The sequence below is a fragment of the Xenopus laevis genome, chromosome 7S (genome assembly GCF_017654675.1).
Source record: "Xenopus laevis strain J_2021 chromosome 7S, Xenopus_laevis_v10.1, whole genome shotgun sequence".
In the NCBI taxonomy this organism is placed as follows: domain Eukaryota; kingdom Metazoa; phylum Chordata; class Amphibia; order Anura; family Pipidae; genus Xenopus; species Xenopus laevis.
The window spans coordinates 3,682,590-3,707,253 of NC_054384.1; the positions used below are offsets into that span (position 1 = coordinate 3,682,590).

General features: G+C 38.9%; 1 protein-coding gene and 1 pseudogene across 1 annotated transcript in view; both read right to left on the reverse strand.

Moving 5' to 3' along the window:
- The window catches only part of LOC108697325 (alpha-2-macroglobulin), a 28,541-nt gene extending 14,867 nt beyond the window's left edge, over positions 1-13,674 (reverse strand). Inside the window, exons 1-14 of the mRNA XM_041570820.1 lie at positions 13,492-13,674; positions 11,515-11,698; positions 10,491-10,653; positions 9,575-9,627; positions 9,050-9,070; positions 7,158-7,311; positions 7,002-7,086; positions 6,211-6,322; positions 5,400-5,514; positions 4,120-4,229; positions 3,626-3,787; positions 2,067-2,300; positions 1,269-1,335; positions 851-996 (exon numbers count right to left, since the gene is read on the reverse strand). Coding sequence (XP_041426754.1) covers positions 851-996; positions 1,269-1,335; positions 2,067-2,300; positions 3,626-3,787; positions 4,120-4,229; positions 5,400-5,514; positions 6,211-6,322; positions 7,002-7,086; positions 7,158-7,311; positions 9,050-9,070; positions 9,575-9,627; positions 10,491-10,653; positions 11,515-11,698; positions 13,492-13,559 — 1,674 coding nt within the window. The 5' untranslated portion in view covers positions 13,560-13,674. The remainder of the gene's footprint in view (positions 1-850; positions 997-1,268; positions 1,336-2,066; positions 2,301-3,625; positions 3,788-4,119; positions 4,230-5,399; positions 5,515-6,210; positions 6,323-7,001; positions 7,087-7,157; positions 7,312-9,049; positions 9,071-9,574; positions 9,628-10,490; positions 10,654-11,514; positions 11,699-13,491) is intronic.
- A 2,323-nt stretch (positions 13,675-15,997) lies between these two features.
- LOC108697148 overlaps positions 15,998-24,664 on the reverse strand; it is a 43,707-nt pseudogene continuing 35,040 nt past the window's right edge.

Genomic DNA, 24,664 nt, shown 5'->3' on the forward strand with positions numbered 1-24,664 from the left:
AGAGAATCAGCACCCGACCCTAACCCGCCGAGTTCTCCTATTTATATACCCGCTACCCCATGCTATAATAGGGGACGGGGCACAGACATGCGAGTATATAAAAAGGAACGGGTCCAGCGGAAGTGGGTCATTAGAAGGTCAGGGTGGACTCAGTCTAAAATTTAGCCTGCCTGTGGCCTGCAAACTTTGTGCAGCACTCGACCCAAACCTGCTGGCTTCGGGTCGGCCTGCACATGACTATTTCTCTCCATGATACATTTGAAAATCCATCACAAAAGCCAATAATGGTAAGATTTTGATGAAAAAATTTCTGCCCTAGATATTTTTGAACTATGATTAATTAACTGATACGGTAATGTTTTTACTTATCTGTACGATTGTTAAAGAGAACCCTGACCCAATGTTGCACCTCAAAAAGGGCCTGATAATAGTATTTTTACTATAGTATAGTAAAAATAGCTTTAGTTGCTTTTTTTTTTAAAGACGTTACACAATGTTTGAACTGTTATGTTTTTTAGTTCTAAAATTACCAGGTCTGGAGGTTAAAGTGTTTCTAAGACGCCACTCATCCTAGCAGACAGGCACTTTTTTTAAATGACAAATTGTGAGGGAGAGACTGAATACAAAGGTAAGTCGTCAGATATTATAATTATAATAAAAATATACATTACCGTTACAGAAAGATACCCTTTCATACTTCTTGTTAGAGACAGTCGGAATATGAAAGACCACTTGTAAAATTGCTTACAGGACTTCAATTTATAAGCTACAAAACTGTTTTATTAAAATTTCAAATGTTTTATTACAATGATCAAAAAATCAGATGTTAAAATTTCTTATGTTAACTCACCTTATTCCTAAAACACCTTTGTAGCTTGAATGTTGCTGCATCTGCCACCATCTCTCCACCAGGGAGTAAAACGTAGGTCAGAAGTCGAAGAGTCGGAGAGAAGTCGGCACTGAGCTCAAGCTTGATGGAGACCTCGCCCTTCAGGACTGAATCATGGGAAGAAAGAGGAGAAATGGTTCAGTAACAGCTAAGTGCAGCCCATCAGCTCTATATGGATATAACTGGCACAATACAGGGAATAGTCAGGGTTTGAAAAGGCAAAATGAGGAAAGACTAACGACAAGACAGAGTAGGCATTTGTAAAGAAAACACTGTTAATTACCATAAGTTTCTTTAAAAAGGATAAAACACATGGTAGGAATTTAAGGGGGTATTTATTTGGTGGGGGAGGGATATAATAAAAAAAAATTGCTCTTACTTTCACCTTCGTTATTTCTTGGAATTTCCAAAAAGCCAGAATCTTTTATTGTACCTTTAGAAACTGCCTGAAAAATACATATTCACTTGGTTTTTAGAAAAAAAATTCTGAACAGCTCTGAAATAAGTGGGAATTAAGGAAATACATACAGACACCTTATAGACAAGGAATAGACATTACTGCAAACCTTCTGTCATTACATTAATAAAAAATAATGAAAAACAAAACAAAAAAACTGGACCCTCTCTTCCAAACCTTAATTTATCCAGTTAATGAAAAAAAAAATTCTCTTATCCCAGGCAACGCATCTTTAGCCATCTCTTACTGTGTATGTTGTGAAAACCATTCAAATCTAGACCTCTGCATAAAACATGGAAATAATCACTTATTATAATGTATTAAACCAATCGAAATAAAGTTACACAGGTTCCTACAAATTTCCTTGACTTGAAAACAAACGTAGTTCTCACCTTGGATATCATAATAAAAATAATAATAAATTATACCCCCTAGGAGTCCATTACTGATACCTTTCATGTAGTCTTATGAGAACATCTATGGGAACAAATATGGTGCCCCTATGTGTCAGTTTGTTCACTGAAGAATTATTTGCCATATATTACAACAGTGGACAAGATCCATAACCTTTCCTGCAAATGAATGGGTTGCTTATATTTTGTGCAGGAAATGCATGAATAAAGTTTGCTCCATCTGTATCGTATGCACCATATGTAAGCCTTAGATGTTCCAAATGATCTGCCTTTGTGTTTGTGGCGATACCATAGCAGTGCCCATTACCAGGTAGTGTAACTCCAAGTGTTTTGCCTCCTCTCCCAACTCAGTGCCCTTGATAAGATATTCCACCAGGAATTCTTGTTGCCCCTGACACAGGAGCTCCCCCTTCTGGATGTGGAGCTTCAGGAAACTCTTGCTCCGTGAATAGAAATGTTTCAATTTAAGATTTGCTGAACTGTATTTGGGGTTGAGATCATCACGGTTCAATCTAAAGGGATTCTCCTCAAGTGTCTTGGCCTGTGTAGGGAACAAAGTAAAAACACAGCTAAGTAAATACAACATATGGATTTAGTTGGTTAATCATCCATTCTGGGAGATCTGGACATATTATCTGGGCTGACAGAATCCAAAGTCGCTGTAGTACACAAATCCGTTTTGGTGAATACACCACGTGATTTTATTGGCTCATTGTGGACTTCAAAACATGGCAACGATTTGGGCCACGCAGGGCCCTTTATCAAGCCTGAACTTACACTCTAAGTGCTGTTTTAAATAGTTTAGTAAGGGGGAGTGGTGTGGTAAGGAAGTGGGAGGGACAAAGGGAACATCCAATAATCAATGGTTAAGGCATGTCCACATTTACATATCATCAAATGTAATTAGAGTGCTCCATTTTACACTCAATCAATTGTCCAAAAAGTGTCTCTAGTATCAAATTGTGATCCATAGTGCAAAAACCTTGTGCAAGTCCATCTATCTTAAAGAAATTTCAAATTAGACAGTGTAAATACATTGAGAAAGTGATACAACAATCTGAAACTCAACAACGGTACCTCTACTGCATGTTATACCTGTTCTTTCTAAGGCACTTCGGGTTATGCAGTTCGTGGTACTGGTATTCATATCCAAACATAAAGCATGTAACGGGTATAACATGCAGTAGAGGTACCGTTGTTGAGTTTCAGATTGTTGTATCACTTTCTCAATGTATTTACACTGTCTAATCTGAAATTTTGCACTATGGATAACAATTTGATACTAGAGACACTTTTTGGACAATTAATTGAGTGTAAAATGGAGCACTCTAATTACATTTGATGATATGTAAATGTGGACATGCCTTAACCATTGATCATTGGATGTTGCCTTTGTCCCTCCCACTTCCTTACCACACCACTCCCCCTTACTAAACTATTTAACACAGCACTTAGAGTGTAAGTTCAGGCTTGATAAAGGGCCCTGCGTGCCAGAAACATTGCCATGTTTTGAAGTCTACAATGAGCCAATAAAATCACGTTGTGTATTCACCAAAACGGATTTGTGTGCTACAGCGACTTTGGATTCTGTTGCAAATTGTTTTGGCCCTGAGCAGGGGGTCTCATATGCTGTTTAGCACCAGACACCTGAAAAGGTATACGGAGTACAGGTGAGCTCTCTAACTTCTGTGTGATATTATCTGGGCTGAAACTTAATTTTCTCCCCATGGTTTTAAAGCTCCCCAGTCCAAAATCATACTGGAACAGTGTATTGATTGGTTTCTATCCTACCACAAAATAAATTATTTCTTTGCAAATCTCCTCCTACTATTGAACAGACCCACATTACAATTTCCTGGGACATACCGTTAAGTGCATTATTCCCTTCCACTCTGCTGTGCTCTCCAACTTGAAGGAAGCAAGTCCACTCTCATCCGTCTCCAAGGTCTGGTTCACTCTTCCATTTGTGTCGGTCAGATACACTGACTGGTTTGGGATTGGGGTTTCGTAGACATCTACCACCCTTACCTGCAGGAACAAGATGGATAGTTAGTTTTGCTACATAAACTCACCCACAAAATGTTTCATTCTCAGGGTGCATATAACATACTTCCTAACATTTAAGGTTAAAATTGGGACATTCTATGTGATTCTCACAATCCATACCAGGCACAACCAGTAATGCCCTGAAACATCACATTCTGTCTAAAACTGCCAATTTTCCCATAAGCACTGCCTAATAGCCCTACCCACTGATGACAAATTGGGACAATTGGGGGTTATGATATAATATTCTTTAAAAGTTAACATGAACGTAAACGGCATCGGGAAATTAATTATGCTTAAAATTAAAGACTTACTGTCCCGCGGTATGGAATCCCAGGCTTATAAACAAGATCAGCATCCAGGAAGGTCACATTGGTGAGTTGGGTTGAGAGTTTGGATTTGCCAGATGCAGAAATCACAATTCCTGTGAGATAAAGATAAGAGAATCTAGCGATATATATACGTATCAGTGGCTAAACAATATCAATAAGCCCACCGTATATTGAAAAACAGTGTTCCACCGTAAACTTTTAAACTTTTTCTTTTGTTGTGCTTTAGAGCATTTGTGGTACGAGAAGATATTTAATCATAGTCTGTCCATCTCTCTTATCATCTCTGTTAAGTGTAACAAATTTAGCGTGAAAATTACTGTATCATTTAATCATATCCTCATGCCTTGAGAAGTAAATAGAGAAGAAACAAAAGAGGCCAGGGTTGGACTGGCCTACTAGAGAACTAGATGGTTTCCTGGTGGCCTCAATCCCAGGATAACTGGTATCAGTATAATCATAGTCTATATCTAATTACAGTGAGAGTGTTCCCACTCTGGTGGAACCTAGGAAGAAATAAAATACATATACCAGTCTTTAAATACTTACGGTAAATTCATCTGATTGTTACATTGTTGACATTCCCTTTCATGATTATACAGAGAAAGTGAACAGATATGTATAATACACTTTCTGTAGGCCAAAGGTGAAGGTTAATGGGAGTGGGTTGTTCATTGGTAATGTAATTAACTACCTATCCAGAACCAAACATGGAGGAACTTCAATTTCCCTGTTTGACCCAAAAAAGTAAAACTAGAGATTTAGTAGAAAAATAGGTGAGTATTTTCAGCACAAACTCTATTTATTGCACTTGGTGTTTATCAAGGGGGTACTTGTTCAACCCCATTAAAGAAGACTTATTGAGTGTCTCTTGTAAATATGCTCTCCCACGGCAGTATTTAAAGCTAATTAAAGTTAATTAAATAAATAGGACTACTTGAATAGTTTCAAAGTGAAGGCAGCCTCCCTTTGGGATAATAACTTCAGCCTGTAAGTGCCGCCAGTAATTCAGCAAACTTGAATGACACAGGATTAAGGCAATTGTTTTGTTGGAAGCAACATTCTATGAGTTAGAGGTGACTGTTATTTGATTTTGTAGATATTCAAAAAATATTCAGCATCCCTGAGCATGAATCCTGCCAATTCTGCTATATATACACCAACCACTAAAGGTACCTAAATGTAAAAAAAACCCCATATAAAAAGAATTGGTAAAATGAAAGTTGCTTTGCCTGGGGGTTCCATGCACCCAATATGGTTCTCACCTGTCCCGTCTTCTGTAACTGAGCCATGTCCCTCCAGTTCCATCGAATAATGCATCATGTGATGACTGAAGTTAGAAGACGTCACATCCATCATGGAGCAGCCGGACTGGTTCAGCTGAGGGAGAGAAACTGAATTAAGGATAAGGACAATTCGTATGTCACTGGAAACCATATAGGGGCTGGTGCACTAGCAAAAATGGACCTTTTTAAGTTTTTCCCCTGGGGACCATAAATACATGCTTTTCCCTTCCAAATGTGGTGTTCAGTGTTTTCAACTTCACAAGGATGTCTGTGTAATGAAGTAGGAGTAAAGTATATTGAGATTATGGTTTCAAAGGTGCAGGAAGGGCCAGAAAATCAGTGTGACCAATGTCATGGCAGAGATTATAGATCCCAATAACTTTAGGGTACCGAGTTAAAAAACAAGGTGCTGTGTCCTTGGCAGGACGATCAGACCATAGCTTTATGAATAATTATATAACTAATAAGTAACCTCCTTCAGTCTCCCAGCTGTTAGTCAATTACAGTCACAGGCATGAAAATAAGTTCTTGTGGCCCCAGCAAAAATACATTTGGAGGTCACATACAACACATGCAACTTGACTAGGCCATGACATGTAAACCCCTCTGACTGCTGCCAATGGGTCACTGGGAGCCCATAATTATTTCAAGTGCTTCTTTTTTTTTTTCAAACAGTGGGAATTGAATACATCCCTTTATACAGAACATACCCCTCTGTCTCTAACATCTCCTGACTCTCTGACGGCAACATATTCATCCCATACAACACTTCCACTAGATGTTTCCTCACCTTCTCACTGACTTCTGTACACACCAATTTCAGATTCCGATGCCTAAACTGCTGTGACCTCCGGCACACACTGACCGTATACGTTCCCTGCACTGGTTTCCCATAAGTGTACCTGCAGGAAGAAACACAAAACCCTTCCACATTAAAGTCATATATCCATTTTAAAAGAATGCATTAATGCCTCAATATTTAGGCAACAAACTCCCAGTGGATTTTGCATCTAAATATCAACCATACCTTGCAACTGTCGCAATGGGGGAGGAAGGTTGATATTTTTTTCCAAAAAAATGTCTCAAACCTGGAAGCAAAGTATTGTCCTTCATCTAGTCATTACATTGCTTTACACTACCCATAGAGATCAGTCCAATTGAGAAAACTATCTATGCTGGTATTTCAGTCAAGTTTAAACCTCTTTCTTGCATGACCAATGGAAAAAGTGCAGCCCAGGAACAAATGTGAGTTTGGATTCACTTACCAGAAATGTCATAATGAGACTAACGTAAATGGGCTCTGGTATCATTTCAAATTGGACTTACACTTGTAGAGGTTAGTAGGAGATAGTGGAGATGGCCTGTATTGAATGAGGTTAATAAGTTCTCTATGAAGATAATAGGGGTCATTCTCCTTGACTTTATCTTTCTCCAGCAGCTCTTGGATGACTACTTTATTATTGTACCTTCTATATATTTATAGTAAGCTTGAAATACATTTTAGGTCAGTTGCTGTAAAGGAAGCAAAATAAGTGGCATTTTTCATCTGTGAGTATATCCAAGAATTTCCCCAGATCTCACCTGGCACAGATCTTTACAGGGAATTGGTTACTGTTAATCGCAACCACTTTGGGGAGTTGGAGAGTGACCTCAAATCTGGGCAGAACTGTGGAAATAAGTGTAGAACTGTGAGAATAAAGTCAATTGTATTTGAGATATGGTTGGGCTGGTCCTCACCATATTCTTCTACATTGAAGACATGGACAGTGTTCTTTACACGAATAGAATATTCTCCAAAGGGAGGCTCAGAAGAGAGGGGCAGTGAGAGCTCAGCGATTCCTTGCTGGAGACTTACATTCAGCCACTGGCCAATACGGTTCTTCCCTGGGTCCTTTATGGAAAAAGTGAATTGGCATTAAAGGGGATGTAAAGCAAAAAAATAAAATCCCATTTTAACTTTATTTAATGAAAAATAAATCTATCTCCAATATACTAATTAAAAATGTCTACCGTTTTTTATAAGAAACCTGACTGTATGCAATGAGATTCTCCCTTCATTTACTTGCTCTGACAGTTGCAGATAGGAAACTTCAGACAGTCCCTAACTGCTCTGCAGGGAAACAATCATATTTTCAAACAGCAGTGGACAGCTTCCCCACCTTACTTCCCAGAACTCAATCAGCTTTGTTTGTTTCCCTGTAGAGCAGCCGGCGGCTGTGTAGAGATTTGTATCCTCAGACCCAGTGCAGTCTGTATATTCTGATTAATAATCAGTCTTGCTGTATTGGCTTCTGTGGCAGATATTATTTGACTTGTGCTGTTTTGATTATTTATGATGATCCCTAAACTTAACCTCCCAACTGAAGCCCCGACCACACTGAGCATGTGCGTAGTCTTGGTCTTGGTTTAGCAAAGTTGCTAGATGACAGCCCCCTGCGGCCAACTTTAAAAGCATAAATAATTTGTTTAATTCGGCTTCTGGTGCAGTAAGTTCATGTTTATATTTAGTATACAAAATACAGCATTTCTAGCATTATTCTATTTTAGACTTTAGTTCCCCTTTAAAGGGTTTCTGTGGAAAGATGTTTTTTCAAAACACATCAGTTAATAGAAATCTACCCTGAAATGTTCAAAAGAGCAAACAGATTTATTTATATTTAATTTTATCTGACATAGGGCAAGACAAATTGTCAGTTTTCCAAGTTCCCCCAGTCATGTGACTTGTGCTCTGATAAACTTCAGCCTACTGGTGTACTGCAAGTTGGAGTGATATCACCCACTTTCCTCCCAGCAGCCCATCAACAGAACAATGGGAACGTAACAGGATAACAGCTCCCTGACACCTGCATTACTAGTTGCAGATATGAGAATAGCAGTCAATAGTAAAAATCCAAGTCCCACTGACTCCTTCAGGTACATTGAGTAGGAGAAATAATAGCTTGTCTGAAAGCAGTCCTTTTGTAAAGTACTGGATCTTTCAGAAAGCACATGACCAGGCACAATGACCCTATACATCAATATTACAGCTAAAAAAGTGCATTTGTTGGTTCAAGAAAAAAAAAAAAGATAGAGGGAATTAATTGTAAACAAATTTAGAAATAAAAGCTACATCATAAAAATGATGGCAGAATCCTTTTAAACTCTAGTCTTTGTTGAACCCACTTTCATGTAGACCCTCATTCATGTAAAGGCAGTGTCTGCTGTAACATGTATCTACTGACAGGCCACAAAGTCTGATCTCACCGCAAAGAAGGAACTTGGACAAGAGATGATATTCTCCAACATCATGAGACATGAGTGGACCATGTGTTGACCAGAGAACAATCTCTTGGACCTTTATTACAAATCAGTAATATCGCCTGATCTTTTTCAGGTAAATTTCTCTGGCATTTACCATGGTTGGCCTTGATTGCTAAGAATAAGAAGGTGTGAAGTGCAAAAATTACTGCAATTTCTATAAAAATGAATGGAGTGCTCTGAAATTTCCATCTTGAGGAAGTCCACTCCATGTGTGCTCACAGGCTGATGCTGTGTCTGTCAGTGAACTGGTAAGAAGAAGTAGATCAACGTGGATCAACATTGGAGATATAGCCTTGTGAGCCACTAGTCTAAAATCGTAATGCACATACCTGTAATTTGATGGTTGGCACCTGTAAGAGAAAAAAAGAATAGGAGCATATTAAAAAATATTATCCCAGAAATAAAATTCCCAGCATCTTCCTGACCTTCACTGTCTGGGACCCACTGTTACCAGCATTGCCTGCCACCCACAAGTGCAATTTCAGGCAAAAATAACCATGTTTATTCCCAGAATGCAGTGTTTCCCTATAATACCAATGTAACTGCTGTTGCATGGGGGGAGACGCATCTAATGCAGTTGCAGGTGATGCCTAAAAATGCACACAACTAGGCATGCACTCAATCACAAATTGGATATTTTGAGCAAATGTCTGGATTGTCATTTTCAGTGATCGCCATCAAAATAACAATTCTTTAGGCATCTATTGACACAGGACACTGTGGGAACCCAGAAGAAACCACCACCTTTGAAGATGGCAGTAGCTCCAGGGTCTGAATCAATACTCTATGTCAATTGTCTGCGACTTCTAGGGTAACTGACTTCTAGTGTAACTCCTCTTTAATTCTGTTCTTACCTGAGCTTCTCCTGGTTGGAGGTTCTCTTTAAGGGAAACAACTCTGAATCTCACTGCAAAGAATAAGAAAATATCAAAATAAATCACCGACCATATTACTTATATGCAAAAGTATTCAGACCCCTTGTTAAGGCTTCTGTTTTTCTTGAAGATTCAACCTTTACTTTGTACATTTGTGAGTTTATTTTTGAAATTCCAATTAGGAAACAGAATTCCCTGCTCTCCAGTTTAACTTTGTCTTGTGTTTGGGATCAGTGTCCTCCTAAAATAGAATTTTCACCTAAGCTTCAGATTTTTAGAAGGCGGTAACAGATTCTTCTTCTTTTTATTATACTGTAGATATTTGATTTATTGAAATATGGATGGCTCCACATATATTATTGTAAACTTTGGCCAGAATGCTCTATCATGGTCCTATCTAACCACAAACCACAAACCCCATCCATCTTGTTTGCAATGTTTGTAGTCACAATAGACAAAGATGAAGTTAGAAAATAAACGGTTGTATTTATGATAGGTACTATTTGCTCCCTCTGCTCACAACATTCAAATCCAGAAGGGATTTTGGAGATAACATTTTATGTGACCCTTTGGCTTGATTGTCCATGGATCTCCATATTTCATATCCATTAAAAAGATTATTATGTCCCGTTGGAATATTATGAAGCAAAGGAATTGTTGTGCAGCCTATAATATGACTGTAACCTTGCCTGGATACATGAAGTGGGCACCATATTGAGTATGTGATTGGTAGAAGTACATGGGTAAGAGAGATTCATATATATATATATATATATATATATATATATATATATATATATCTACACAATATGTAGTTATTTATGGCCATGTATTCCAGTTTCTTCCCCCACAGGCCAAGATTAGTCTGTAAGAAGCTCACCCCATGGCAGGTTACCTGTCTGTCCTGGTTTGTACACAGCTTTGTCTGTTTGAATGAAAAGACTGGTTCTTGCTCTCTTCACCAGAACTTTCTTGTTGTTGCTTATTGTCTCTCCTCCACTCTGGATAGAAACCTGCATGGTGGCCACTTCTTCCTTCCCTTCAGAGGGAGGCGGCACCTGCATTAGATAAATGTGATTACATTTATTAAACTTTTTATACTAAAGATAACTTCAGTGTTCATGGAAAACTCCCCCTATCCATTTCCAAGTGTTTGACCTGACACCCAGCAGTGCAAAATACATTCCTAATGCCATTGCTTGATTCCTTCCTAACACAATGAATTGCATTTCCACCAAACTTCAGCACAATTTGGCCTGAGAATAAATGGATTTCAGAGGAATTTCTGGCAGAGTTTAGTCAACTTGTATTTAATGTTCTGTAGTGAGGAATGAGTCACTAAATGCTTCTTCCAAAGAACTCATTTCAAAATATTTACCCTTCGCTAACCCAGTGAGTGACCTTTGCAGATGTAGTAAGAGATGGACAAACAGACGTTTGCAGCTGTCGTGTTATATCTGAATTGGCTCTTTCTCTAGTGAAAAATATGAAAGCCTTTAGCAAAATCTTATGTGCAAAGAAAATGTTCGGGAAGAGTAACAGATTGATTGCAAGATGTCTGTAATAGGCTCGTATTGTGGTTCTGGTGTAGGAAGCCCCCGACATTGGCTGTAATTATAAATTACAGCAACTGTTGTAAGAAGGATTATTGAAGTTTAAAGGCTAACTACAACTGGTCTCATTGATGCATCTGGCACACACAGAGTCACAGGTACCCATGGGAAAAAAAGAGTATGACTGTGTTTGCCAGATGCACCAATAGAACTTCTTCTTTCTCCCCATCAAGTGTATGACCTTATTGATGCATCTGGCGACACAGAGTCACAGGTACCCAATGGGAAAAAACAGTGTGACTGGGTTTGCCACCAATAGAACCTCTTCTTTCTCCCCACCATGGGCTGCCATTCTATGCGTTGTACCTTAAATGTAACGCAGTTGAAGTAGGATTCCTGCTGGGATGACTTCTCTATCACCGTTGTGTTACTTTTGCCCATCTGAAGGGTGAGTTGTATCTGACTTTCTCCTTCCGCCCCCTCCAGGTGCACACAGGCTTGTTCAGAACGAGGAAAGACCATCTCTACTGGGAAGATAACTGCATATTGCCTGTGGGAAGGTCACAAGTTACTACAGTTGGGCACATCACATTGATTAAAGGGGTATAACATTTAACGGGGGACACTGTCTACACAATGCATCATTCAGAAGCACCAGTGCAGGAAGCTCAGAAAAATGCAGCTTATATTGGCTGTAACAGGACAGTCCCAATGCTCTGGGGGACAGACAATTTAGAAATAAAGGTCAAATTCCACAATGAGAGCCAATATTGCTATATATGTCAGACACAGAAACACATGGTTTAACAAATGCACAGCAAAGAAACCATCATGGTTAGGGTGAGAAGGACCAAAGAACTTGTTACAATACAACAAATGCAGGATAACATAGTAACATAGTAAGTAAGGTTGAAAAAAGACACACGCCCATCAAGTTCAACCTTTTAGTTTTTTTGTTTTTTTTTAATCTGCCTAACTGCCAGTTGATCCAGAGGAAGGCAAAAAACCCACCTGAAGCCTCTCCAATTTGCCTCAGAGGGAGAAAAAATCCTTCCTGACTCCAAAATGGCAATGGGACCAGTCCCTGGATCAACTTGTACTATGAGCTATCTCCCATATCCCTGTATTCCCTCACTTGCTAAACACCATCCAACCCCTTCTTAAAGCTATCTAATGTATCAGCCTGTACCACTGATTCAGGGAGACAATTCCACATCTTCACGGCTCTCACAGTAACAAACCCCTTCCTAATATTTAGCTGGAACCTCTTTTCTTCTAATCGGAATGGGTGACCTCGTGTCAGCTGGAAAGACCTACTGGTAAATAAAGCATTAGAGAGATTATTATATGATCCCCTTATATATTTATACATAGTTATCATATCACCCCTTAAGCGCCTCTTCTCCAGTGTGAACATCCCCAATTTGGCCAGTCTTTCCTCATAGCTAAGATTTTCCCTTTACCAGCTTAGTTGCCCTTCTCTGTCCCCTCTCTAATACAATAATGTCCTGTTTGAGTGATGGAGACCAAAACTGTAGGGCATATTCTAGATGGGGCCTTACCAGTGCTCTATACAGTGGAAGAATGACCCCCTCCTCCCGTGACTCTCTGCCCCATTTAATTCAGCTCAAGACCTTATTTGCCCTTGATGCTGCTGACTGGCATTACTTGCTACAGACAAGTTTATCATCTACAAAGACTCCAAGCTCCGTCTCATTAAGGGTATAAGTGGATATTATTACATCCCAGGTGCAGGACTTTACATTTATCAACATTGAATCTCATTTGCCACTTAGCTGCCCAGATTGCCAGTTTGTCAAGATCGTGTTGCAAGTGCCACATCCTGGATGGAATTAATTGGGCTGATAGTTTTGTGTCATCTGCAAACACTGATACATTACTTACAATACCCTCCCCTAAGTCATTAATAAACAAGTTAAATAAAAGTGGCCCCAATACCGAGTCCTGACGGACCCCACTATGAAACTTACTCCAAGTAGACAATGTACCACTAACAACCACCCTCAGTACCCGATCCTGTAGCCAGTTTCCTATCCATGTGCAACGATTTCATTAAGCCCAACAGACCTTAGTTTAGAAAGCAGTCGTTTGTGGGGCACAGTATCAAACGCTTTGGCAAAATCCGAATAGATCACATCTACTGCCCAAGATAAAGCCTTCTAAACCATCAGGTACACACATGCCTCGTGCTACACACACAGCATTGCAGCAAATCCATCAAAGAAAGCCTTAATCTTCACTTAATGAATTATGGGCAGATACAGGCACAAACATACTGTACATATAATACAGACTCATTGCCAACTCCATAGAGATACTCACAGCTTTGCCTCCAGTGTCCCAGAGAGTTGCAGCAGGAGGAGCCCCACATGGAGGGCCCTTAGCAACATTGTGTTTGTAGCTCCGTGTTGTCTGTCCTTCTGTTCCACCAGACACACTGCAGTTCTACTTAAATGAGCAGCCCACCCTCCTTCCAACACAACTGACTGTCACATGCAGAGAGAGCAATGACTGCAGAATGAGAACTATTTGTTGGACTGGCCAGTTCAAGGCTCTGAGAGGTGGGACCATGAGGGAATCCAGCCAAAATAAACAGTGGTTTTATTGTGAAGCCCCATAAACATTTCTGTAGAAGTAATATGTTTGTACTTAGTAGGAAGAACAGGTACAAGATAAGGAAGTTTCACAATTTCAAATAATTTATAGATAAAGTAAGGGCTGCTAGTGTATGGAATAGTAGAGTCTGTGCATTCCTCCATCTGCTGAGTGTCCCCTCTCTCTAGGGAAAGTAAATATGTGAGTGTTGGTCAGACAGATACAACAGATAAAGATGAAATTCCAAGTGGATAACACAGCTAAATTCTACCAGTCACATAGTTTAGGCTTAGAGCTAAGCGATTGTGAAGCTTGAGGGACTCAAGGCCTCCAATTTCACCATTGGCCAATGAGAAAACATGTCGATGGTGGTCACCACCTGCTCCTTACCTCTCTGCCAGTTTGTTCTGAATAAATGGTGATAGCTAACTTTACCAAAAAGTGCCAATTCTATATTTAGCTGTTTTGTTAATGTCTCCCAATATTTCAAAATCTTTGTCCAAAGCGGTTGATATTGAGCAAAGCCACAGACAATGACAATTAACCAAACTGGCTTCTTTTTCTTGAAATGAAATACAAGATGATGTATCTCATTGGACCATTTTGAAGTGGTAGGACACAAGAATGAGTTTTCACAATGTAATTTGGAACATATATGGTCCATTTCTCTAAATCACTTGTTTTATTATTTGCTATTGAATTTATAAATCTGTGCTGTACAGGTTCCAATATGATGTCTTTTCCACATATGGTTGAAGGGGTGACTTATACCTTGGTCATTTAATTGGTTTAATATTTCACTGGCAGAAAGTATAGCCTGTAAGTAGTACAAATGTTGGTTTTCTATAAAAAGAAATGGAGCACATGCTCCTGAAAATGACAAGTAAGTTCTTGAGATAACAAGTCTCTGGTGCAACCAATTCCCTGTTCTTCCTATTGATTAAAGATACGTAAGGCTACTACAGGTATGAGATCCGTTATTTGGAAACCCATTATCCAGAAAACTTCAAATTACAGAAAGGCTGTCTCATATAGACTCTATTAAAATCAAATAATCCAGATTTTAATGAATGATTTCCTTTTTCTCTGTAATAATAAAACAGTAATTTGTACTTGATCCCAACTATTCCTTATTGGAAGCTAAACCAGCCTATTGGGTTTATTTAATGCATAAGATATGAAAATCCAAATTATGGAAAGATCTGTTATCGGGAACGCCCCAGGTCCCGAGCATTCTGGATAACAGGTCCCATACCTGTAGTGAAATTACCGTTTCCTGTCAAGAGAAGATATCAAGAGAGATGTGGGAAAAGCTTAAGTCTATATTGTGTTGCTCCCCATGCTTTGTATGTGTGAATAATGAGGGGGTTAGCTTTTTGTGTAGAAGCAAGTTCACTGGATGGAGGATGAAGAAGATAAATTAAGCTCAATGTTCCCATCATATAGGAATTAACATCTAAGGAAGTATAAGTATTTCTATAGTATATCAAATCTCCAAAAAAATCTTGAGTGCCACCTCATTATATTCCTTTATAAGTGGAAAGTGGATGCCTCAATGGAGTTTAGGCTTTTGCTGCTTCAACATAGCAATCCCGTAACTTCCCCCAAATGAATTCAAGAAAAATTTTGTTTATCAGGGTGAGATCTTTAGATTTCATATACTAAGACAGAATCTTTAGCTTGTAGAGTAATTTGGAAAAATGTAGAAGAGATTTGCTTTCCTCCATTTGCTCATCTTGGAGGCCACAGATTGTTTGAGATATGAGAAGTTTTGGAGTAATGATTAGAGGATTTGATCCCCAAATATGTAATATTCTGTTGCACATTTTTAAATGGAAAGTGTAAAGTCTAATTTCCCTTTTTTAACTGACCAAAGCCATATCTGAGAGACTGATCATTTCACCCCAGGGGCCATGTCCCATTTTGTTGTGCTAATCTGGTCATGAGCAGGGGATAATGGAGGGTAAGAAACAAGGTCCAGGGGCAACGGTGTCTAGATGGACTCAGTAACCAGTTATAGACATTTTGCTTCATGTGTTTCAGGCATTTCCTGGTATCCAAAGTAGCTCTGATATACTCTGAATATTCAGCACTGGAGAATTTACGTTTCATTAATTTGTAATTTTGTAATTCTACATATATATAAAAGAGACACAAAGAAAGTGACACAACATTATTTTTATTATCTGTAAATATATTGTAACATAACTATACAATGTTTTTGTTCAACTTCATGGATATGTTAATGGTGTCTATTGTGACCTCATTTTGTGTTGCCTTTCTCTCCATCTAGGAAGAAACAGATCATGGATGAATGTGACAGATACTGTACATACAGTTATATGTTACTATACTGACTGGGTTGGAGAGGACGATATAGAAGAGTAAAGGAGTAAAACCCATAAGGATCTAAAGATCTCTAGAGCTAGTATAAATGTTTTTGAAATTATGATTTCAAGAAGTTGAAATTGAAATAAATCTCAAAATTATGACTTTAAAGATTAAAGATTGTCTTTTTAGTTCACAATCATGTCTGAATTTTGACATTACACCACAAGAGTGAAAGTAAAAATGGATAAGAAAAGTACAATGGGTCGGAAAATAAATGTAGGGAAATAGGATAAGTATAAAGATTGATTAATGAGGAGAGATGAATGGAACAAAAAGATAATGTTATTAGAGACGACTCAAAGAGGATAGGGAAGAGTAGTAAAAACACACAGAAATAATACATGTTTTTTATTCCGGGGGATTAGGTAGAATTAATTACAAGAAGAAACTAGAAATAGTCTAATTTCCTGCAAACAGTAGGTGCCTGGCCCAATTTGTCCTTTAAAACATATGGATGACGCAGGCTTTAAAGGGGACACACAGGGGCACATTTACTAAGGGTCGAATATCGAGGGTTAATTAACCCTCGAATTCGACCCTCGAATATAAATCCTTCGAATTCGAATATCGAATTCGAAGGATTTAGCGCAAATCCTGCGATCGATCGATCGAACTAAAAATCCTTCGAATCGAACGATTCGAAGGATTTTAATTCATCGATCGAATGATTTTTATTCAATCAGAAAATTGCAGCAAAGCCTATGGGGACCTTCCCCATAGGCTAACATTGGCCTCGGTAGGTTTTAGGTGGCGAAGTAGGGGGTCGAAGTTTTTTTTAAAGAGACAGTACTTCGATTATCGAATGGTCAAATATTTGAACGATTTTTAGTTCGAATCATTCGAAACGTAGTCGAAGTCGTAGTCGAAGTAGCCCATTCGATGGTCGAAGTAGCCAAAAAAAACCCTTCGAAATTCGAAGTTTTTGGCATTCGAATCCTTCACTAGAGCTAAGTAAATGTTGTTGGTATTTTGTATACCAAGACCTCGTTTATAAAAGCAAAACTCAGAGAAAAGGCTATTCAAATAAGTGAGGTTATTTATTAGACAAAGACAAACAAGACAAGAGTTTTGCCTAGGAAGTTGTCACAATCACACCACAGCATAGTACTTAAGTGTGACAGGAGACCTTCCCAAAGACACTCCTCTTACAACAAACTTTTATACCTTTTTTAAAGAGCATTTACCATAAGAGCAAAGGGTACACGGAAATACCATACATGGTCAAAAGCCCTCCTCCTATATTAGAAGGCATGTGAGCTTACTATAGTAAATATTGCAATACCTGTTACATCATTTTATGTTTCCCTGATTCCAACATACACAAACCATAAAATATGTCTTCTAGTTTGAGACAGGATGGGTGTTTGCAGTTCTGAAGCAACACTTCTGTATCTCACTGTTGTTTGACTTCTGTCTGCAGAGTCTTGACCTTTGGTCAGCAAGTCATTGTATGATTACCTGAGACCACTACCATCAGCCTTCCCTTCCCCCTTATCTGCCTTAGGTCTGGCCTTTGTATGTACCAGGACAAGGGGTCTTTAATTTATATTAATAGTCCTAAATACCAGCCATTACCCGTCATGGAATAGGGTGTTCTCATTATTCTATTGTTAATATCATTATTTTATTGTCAATGTGCCCCACAGTGTCAATTTTAGGGTGATAACCAATACCCAACTTGTGGGTGGAACTGCAGTTTATCTGTCATTTTGTGAGGGCAAAATTACAATTGACTAAATGTTGAAAGGCCCACGTCCTACTGTGATTTCAGGGACAGAACGTTATGCTCAGTAATCATTTCTATCACACACACTGACTGAGAATCTGTAGGGCGTTCTAATAAAGAAGTAGTATACATAGCTAGCTAGCTTGATAGCAATAGATAGATAGATAGAGAGATAGATAAATAGATGATCTATAGATGATATATAGTTTGATAGACAGATAGATAGACAAACAGATAAATAGAGAGATAGATAGATAGATAGATAGATACATAGATAATAGACAGACAGACAGACAGATGATAGATAGATATAGCGAGATAGATAGATAGATAGATAGATAGATAGATGTTGGAAAGATGGTAGCGAGATAATACATACATGATCTATAGATGATAGATATAAAGATAATCTAGTTATATAGTTAGATAATAGATAGATAATAGATAGATAATAGATAGATAGAGAGATATATAGATAGATAGATAGATGATAGCTAGATAATAGATAAATAATCTATAGATGATAGATATAAAGACAGATAATCTATAGATGATAGATAGATAGATAGATAGATAGATAGATGATTAATAGCTAGATAACTAGATAATAGATAAATGATCTATGAATTATAGATAGATGATTGATAGATGATAGAATAAATGATAGACAGATACACAGAAGATGATAGATTACTGATATATAGATGATAAATAGATGAAAGAGATAAAAGTACACTGCAGTGCATGTGATATTTCTCAACATGTGCTTCATATTGCAGCTCCCCCATACCTGTACAATGTAAAAATACATTCCTGTCTGTTCTATATATAGGGCACCCATTCATTTCACAAGAACATATATGAAATCCTCTAAATGAATGAAAGGACATCGGTAGGGGGTTCTTACCAGAGCTGCAGGGAGAGTTGTATTCAGCCACTGCCTCTTCTCCTGGAAGTTGATCAAGAACAGTAAGTATATACAGTATAAGGTGAAGAGGTTAGTGTACAAAGCTCGTACATTTTAAAAATACAGTACTTATGAGAGGCATACATTGTAATGAATATATAAATACAAAGATTATGAAGCGTGTGGTGAGAAATTTTGGAGGGAGAAGGTCGCTGTCCCATAAAGCTTACAATCTAACACTAGAGTCAATGTGCTTAGGAACCCAACATAGAGTATAATGGGATTTGTCATTCATGATCTGTGAGCTTCAATTGTACTTTGATTCGTTCTCAATATCATTATGTTGCCAGTGAGTTATTTCTGTCCAACCCACATCTCAACCCACAGGGCAATTGTTTGACAGCTCTCTGCCCATTACTTTCCTTTAGTGGCAATAAATATACATTGCTCCGCCTCCAATTCAACAGGAAAAGGTGTGATACTGATTTATTGAAATGAGGTGGGACAGAGTAACATCTTTGAGCTGAATGTCTAGATAATGTCTGATCTCTATTCTTTTATATATTTTATATCTTAGTCTAAGAAATGTTTTTCTTGTGAACCTGTGCACATTCCTTACATCCTTGTTTGGGTTGAGGTTTTTTCCCAAGTCCAGAAACAGTTTCAGTTCCAGAGAAGTCCCTTACCTGTCTCATAATAATCATAGACTTTCACAGTGGCCGGCTTTAGGTTCTTCACCACAATGTCTTGTTCCACCATGAAGGAGAGATGGAGAGGCTCATGTCCCAGCTGGAGGAACATGAGGGAAAGAGACCACAATCTCAAATTACAAATGAATTTAAAAAAGATAACAGCATATTTTACTCTTTCTGCACGATTGAAAGGTGTTAAGTAAGAGTAAAATAAAAAAAATCCCTGATGATGTTGAGAAAACAACTTGGGTTCTGTAATTATATCTTTATTTAGTCTGTGTTTTGAGACTTAAGTTTTCAGTAAACTAAAGGAGGCCATACATGGGCAGATAAAGCTGCTGATATTGGTCCTTTAGGCCGGAAGCTTATCTGACTGTGTGGGACCTTCTGATGGGTCCCCCCTAGGGCCGAACGTTCGGATTAAACTGATATCACCCTGCTGTTAGTGGGCATATCGGGGAAAGATCCGCTTGTTTGGCACCTCGCCAAATGAGCAGATCTTATCGTTTATGGCCACCTTTAAAGTCTCATTTGGCCCATTAAATACAGCTTGTGGTTGCACCTTTGCTTCCTTAGAGGAGTGCACTACTCCCTGTTGCTCTTAACCTAATATTCCTAGTGGCTGAAACTTGCACTTATGGAATAATGAACCAGAGAGGGGTTTGCAAACCTCTAAAATTGTGAATGGATTAAAAATGGTCCAATAAGATCAGCGCAGCTCCCAATGATTTCTATAGGACCTCTACAACTTCTACCTGGTGAATTTTTCTTTTAAAGGTTCTTGTGGTTTTTACGCTTAATAGATCTTACATTTTTAGAGCTTTTCAGAAATATATAGGAAAACCAGATATTTTTCAAGATTCCTGGAAAAAATTGAAATTCGACTGTTAGCAAATCGGCCCCTTGCTCATAAATTGACTGTGTTCAAAGCCAAGCATAAATCTTTTTCATTCCAATAATCGGTACCAATTATATTGGAATGATGGGGAAAACCAGTTTTCTGAGGGTCACCTCTATTGAAACCATTTTAAATGATCCTTATAGGTGCTATATATCAATCCCATCAAAGTTCTGAGTGTTTTGGGGATGCCTATAACCATTAGCTGGGGGTATGGACACGTGCAGATGTGAACGCCTCATGTTTCTCTGCCATTTGGGTGCATTTATATCCTCCTAGGAAGTTCGTTATTTTAAATTTCTTTGAGAGCAGAGGCATTCAATACACAAAGAAACACAACCACAAAGTGACTCACCTCATCTAAGTATAATGTCACCATGTCTGTCTGAATCTCACTCCGCTTTATGGTTTTGCTCTTCTCCAGCTGTGAAAAGGAACCCAAGTCTGAGAGCAAAGTCCAAGAACACACACATATTGGATTCTTACGGTAATGCAAGTTGACTGACATAATGGCCAATGTATCTTGACTCAACGATTAAATGGCTCGCAGGCCTCACTAAACTCTTAATATTGATGGCATAAGGATTGCTCTTATTAAGAACTTCTATTCTAAAGAAATCCATGTGATACAATCAATCTACCAAAGTAGGACTAATAAATGGGCTTTGGAGAACTGGGACTTACTTCTCTGACTGAGCTCTTCACTGGGATAAATCCAGAGAGCATCTTACACTCGATCACAGCCATGTTTGATTTCTCCCGAGATCCTGTATATCTGTATGAATAGAGACAGGGCAGAGCGAATTTACATTACATAAAGGAATAAAAGGGTATGATCAGCTGAAGGTGTGGGGAATACTGTACAGAAGCAGATAAGCATGAAAGTGATAGTAAGGTCAGTTACAGTAATAATTGGCTTCATTCAGGTGAAGGTCCTACAGACTCTGCTTCATCAATACAGTAGACAGGACATGGGTATGTGTATGCAATGGCGACACAGAGAACTGATTTACTCCAAGTGCATCATATGGCATATGTAGCATTATAAATATAGTAATGACCAACAGTGCAAGTGTGCAGTGTATCTTTTATAAAGTCTTCCTTGTTAAATAGAAGCGAGGGAATTCTCATTCCCGAGAGACACATCTCCTGAAAGTTCTACAGAATCCAAGTGTTCTGTCATTATACAAAATAATAGATTTTACTTCAAGAACAATTCATGCGCACAAGGGTATGGAAATGATTCGTATTAAGGGAGTTGTCAAATAACAATAATAAAGAATGCTCACTGGGCAGTGATGCTTAACGTCAGCACTTTTAATGGATCTTGTGGACATTTGTCTGGTTGTGTCTCCACTCGTACTGAGAAGGTGGCATCACTTCTAGGTGGGGGAATGTTGTATCTCAGGACAGTCTGTGGGACAAGAACAAGGGGTTGGACTGGGAATCTAACAGATTAAGGAACAGTAAGAGTGTCCCCTCACCTGTACATACACACAGCCGCTCCCAGTGACTGACAGAGAGAACTCCCCAGGGATATCTGACAGTGAGGATTTCTGTAGCAGGAGGCGGTTAGTGTGATCCACATGGAACTGTTGATGGAATCCAGTCTTGGAACTGACTGTGACTGTTACATCTCCTTTGTCAGTGAATGTGGCCTCAGCATACTTAGCAAGAGCCTGTAGAGCTACAACTGTGTCCTACAAGTGTTTGAATGAGGTGTAGTTGGTGAAAAAATAAAAACACAAGTTGCCTGATTTAAAAGAACTGATGACTACAGTCACAAACACACCAACAGTTGAAGGATTTTTCTAGGAATGAAGATATTTGAGATTAATCAGTGCCTGTGGCAGAATCTGGTTCTGGGTTATGAATGATGAATAATGCTTTAGTGTTTAAATAAATGTGAAATGTGAATAAGTGTGATAAAATGTATTCAAATTGCCTATAATGGCAGGTATCAGTTGGTACATTCAATTGGTGCTCTTCACAATTACCTGAGTAGAAGAGAATCCCCCATATGGATTTTGCTGCTTGCTCAGCCAGTTGACTATCTCAGAAGCTTTGCCCAGGTCCTTGTTGGGGCCAGAGAAAAGGGCCAGCAGTACATAGGCAGTTAACTCCACCTCAGCTGAGGGAGCCCGGTACCAGTATGGGAGGTCAGAGGCTGCAGAGGCAGGTTTCCTCTCCCAGTGTAACTGTCCTTCTGTGGATAGAAAATGGTACCCTTGTATCTAAATTTAAAGGTATGACATTAAATATGGCATTCAATGGGGGTGCACTGTAGCAGTTTATATGCAAACAAAAGCCAACTTTAAATCTTGGACAGTGCTGTGGTCCTCACCAGCATATTTACAAGATACCAAATGCCACCTAGGCCTCCAAGAGCAGAATATATGATATTGCAGGCATTACAACTATTGCTTTTATTTGCATGCTCCAGGTCAATCTCTATTCAATCTCTGTCTACACTGCAGGACATACTAGCATTCAAAAATTTTACCTGTCCAGAACCATCTAACGACTACCCACAGGAGTATTTAGTTTGAATTATCTGCACGCTGGGCCTAGTCTGGCCAACCTCCTTTCCTACTTTATTTCTGCTCCTCAGATGAAGTTATTCCTTGAATGGGGGAGCAGTTAGCCTGTCAAGAAATTATATTCATCCACTACCTTCTTGTCCAGTTCTAATCTCTGCCGTTTCTGAACCAGTTTATTATTTGGGACAGTATCAAAAATAATGAACCAAGATAAGACATATGAGCTGCTCAGGCTTGGTCTTCCACTACTACAGGTTGCAAGATGCTGGATTCTAAGTAAACAACCATTTTTTTTAAAGTCGTCCCATCATGGATGTACCTTTAGGAACCTACGGTCATAGGTATATCTGTATATCTGTATGCTGTTAAAGAAAAACTATACCCCCAAAATGATTACTTGAGCAACACATAGTTTATATCAAATTAAGTGGCATATTAAAGAATCTTATCAACCTGTTATATATATATTTAAGTAAATATTGCCCTTTTACATCTCTTGCCTTGAACCCCCATTTAATGATGGTCTGTGTGCTGTCTCAGAGATCACCTGACCAGAAATACTGCAGCTCTAACTGTAACGGGAAGAAGTGTGGAAGAAAAAGACAGATCTCTGTCTGTTAATTGGCTCATGTGACCTAACATTTATGGTTTGTTTGTGTGCACCGTGAATCATACAATTCCAGGGGGCGGCCCTTATTTTTTAAAATGGCAGTATTCTATTTATAATTACCCAATGACACATACTACTAAAAAAGTATATACTGATAAAATCATAAAATATACGATTGTTCCAACCACATCATCTGAACAATAGATTGGACAGGTTTTGAATTCCTCATAATGAAATAATTCAGTGGATGGAACAGATGGTCAGATAATCATCAAACCTATGTTCACTGCATATGGCAGGGTCGGGTTAAATGCCAAGATAAACAAAGAAAAAACCAACACAACAAAGATACGGCAAAAGTCTCCTCACGTATCATTGTTTGTTAAAACGATTGAGTCTGTCCAGCTTTAGGCATCCCAATGAATATACTTTAGATGCATTTATAGATCTCCACTGCAGTCCTTACTCTGATGGAATATTGTTTTTGGCCTTCTCTTGACACTTTCAATACATTAGTAGGGATGTCGCGGACTGTTCGCCCGCGAACTAATTCGCGCGAACATCGACTATTCGCGTTCGGCGAATGTTCGCGAACGTCGCGCGACGTTCGCCAATTTGGGTTCGCCTTAGCTGGCGCTTATTTTTGCCCTCTCACCCCAGACCAGCAGATACATGGCAGCCAATCAGGAAGCTCTCCCTCCTGGACCACCCCCACACCCCCTGGACCACTCCCCTTCCATATATAAACTGAAGCCCTGCAGCGTTTTTTCATTCTGCCTGTGTGTGCTTGGAAGAGCTAGTGTAGGGAGAGAGCTGGGAGTGATTTGAGGGACAGTTGATAGTAACTTTGCTGGCTAGTAATCTACTTGATACTGCTCTGTATTGTAGGGACAGAACTCTGCAGGGATTTGAGGGACATTTTAGGTTAGGTAGCTTTGCTGGCTAGTAATCTACCTTCTACTGCAGTGCTCTGTATGTAGCTGCTGTGGGCAGCTGTCTGTCCTGCTGCTGATCTCTCATCTGCATCTGTTCTTCAAACAACTGCCACCTAGCTGTCTAAATATCAATAATAATACCGTCTCCAGAAACACCACCCGAGTGACGTTTTTCAAGCAGCAATAATATATTCCATATCC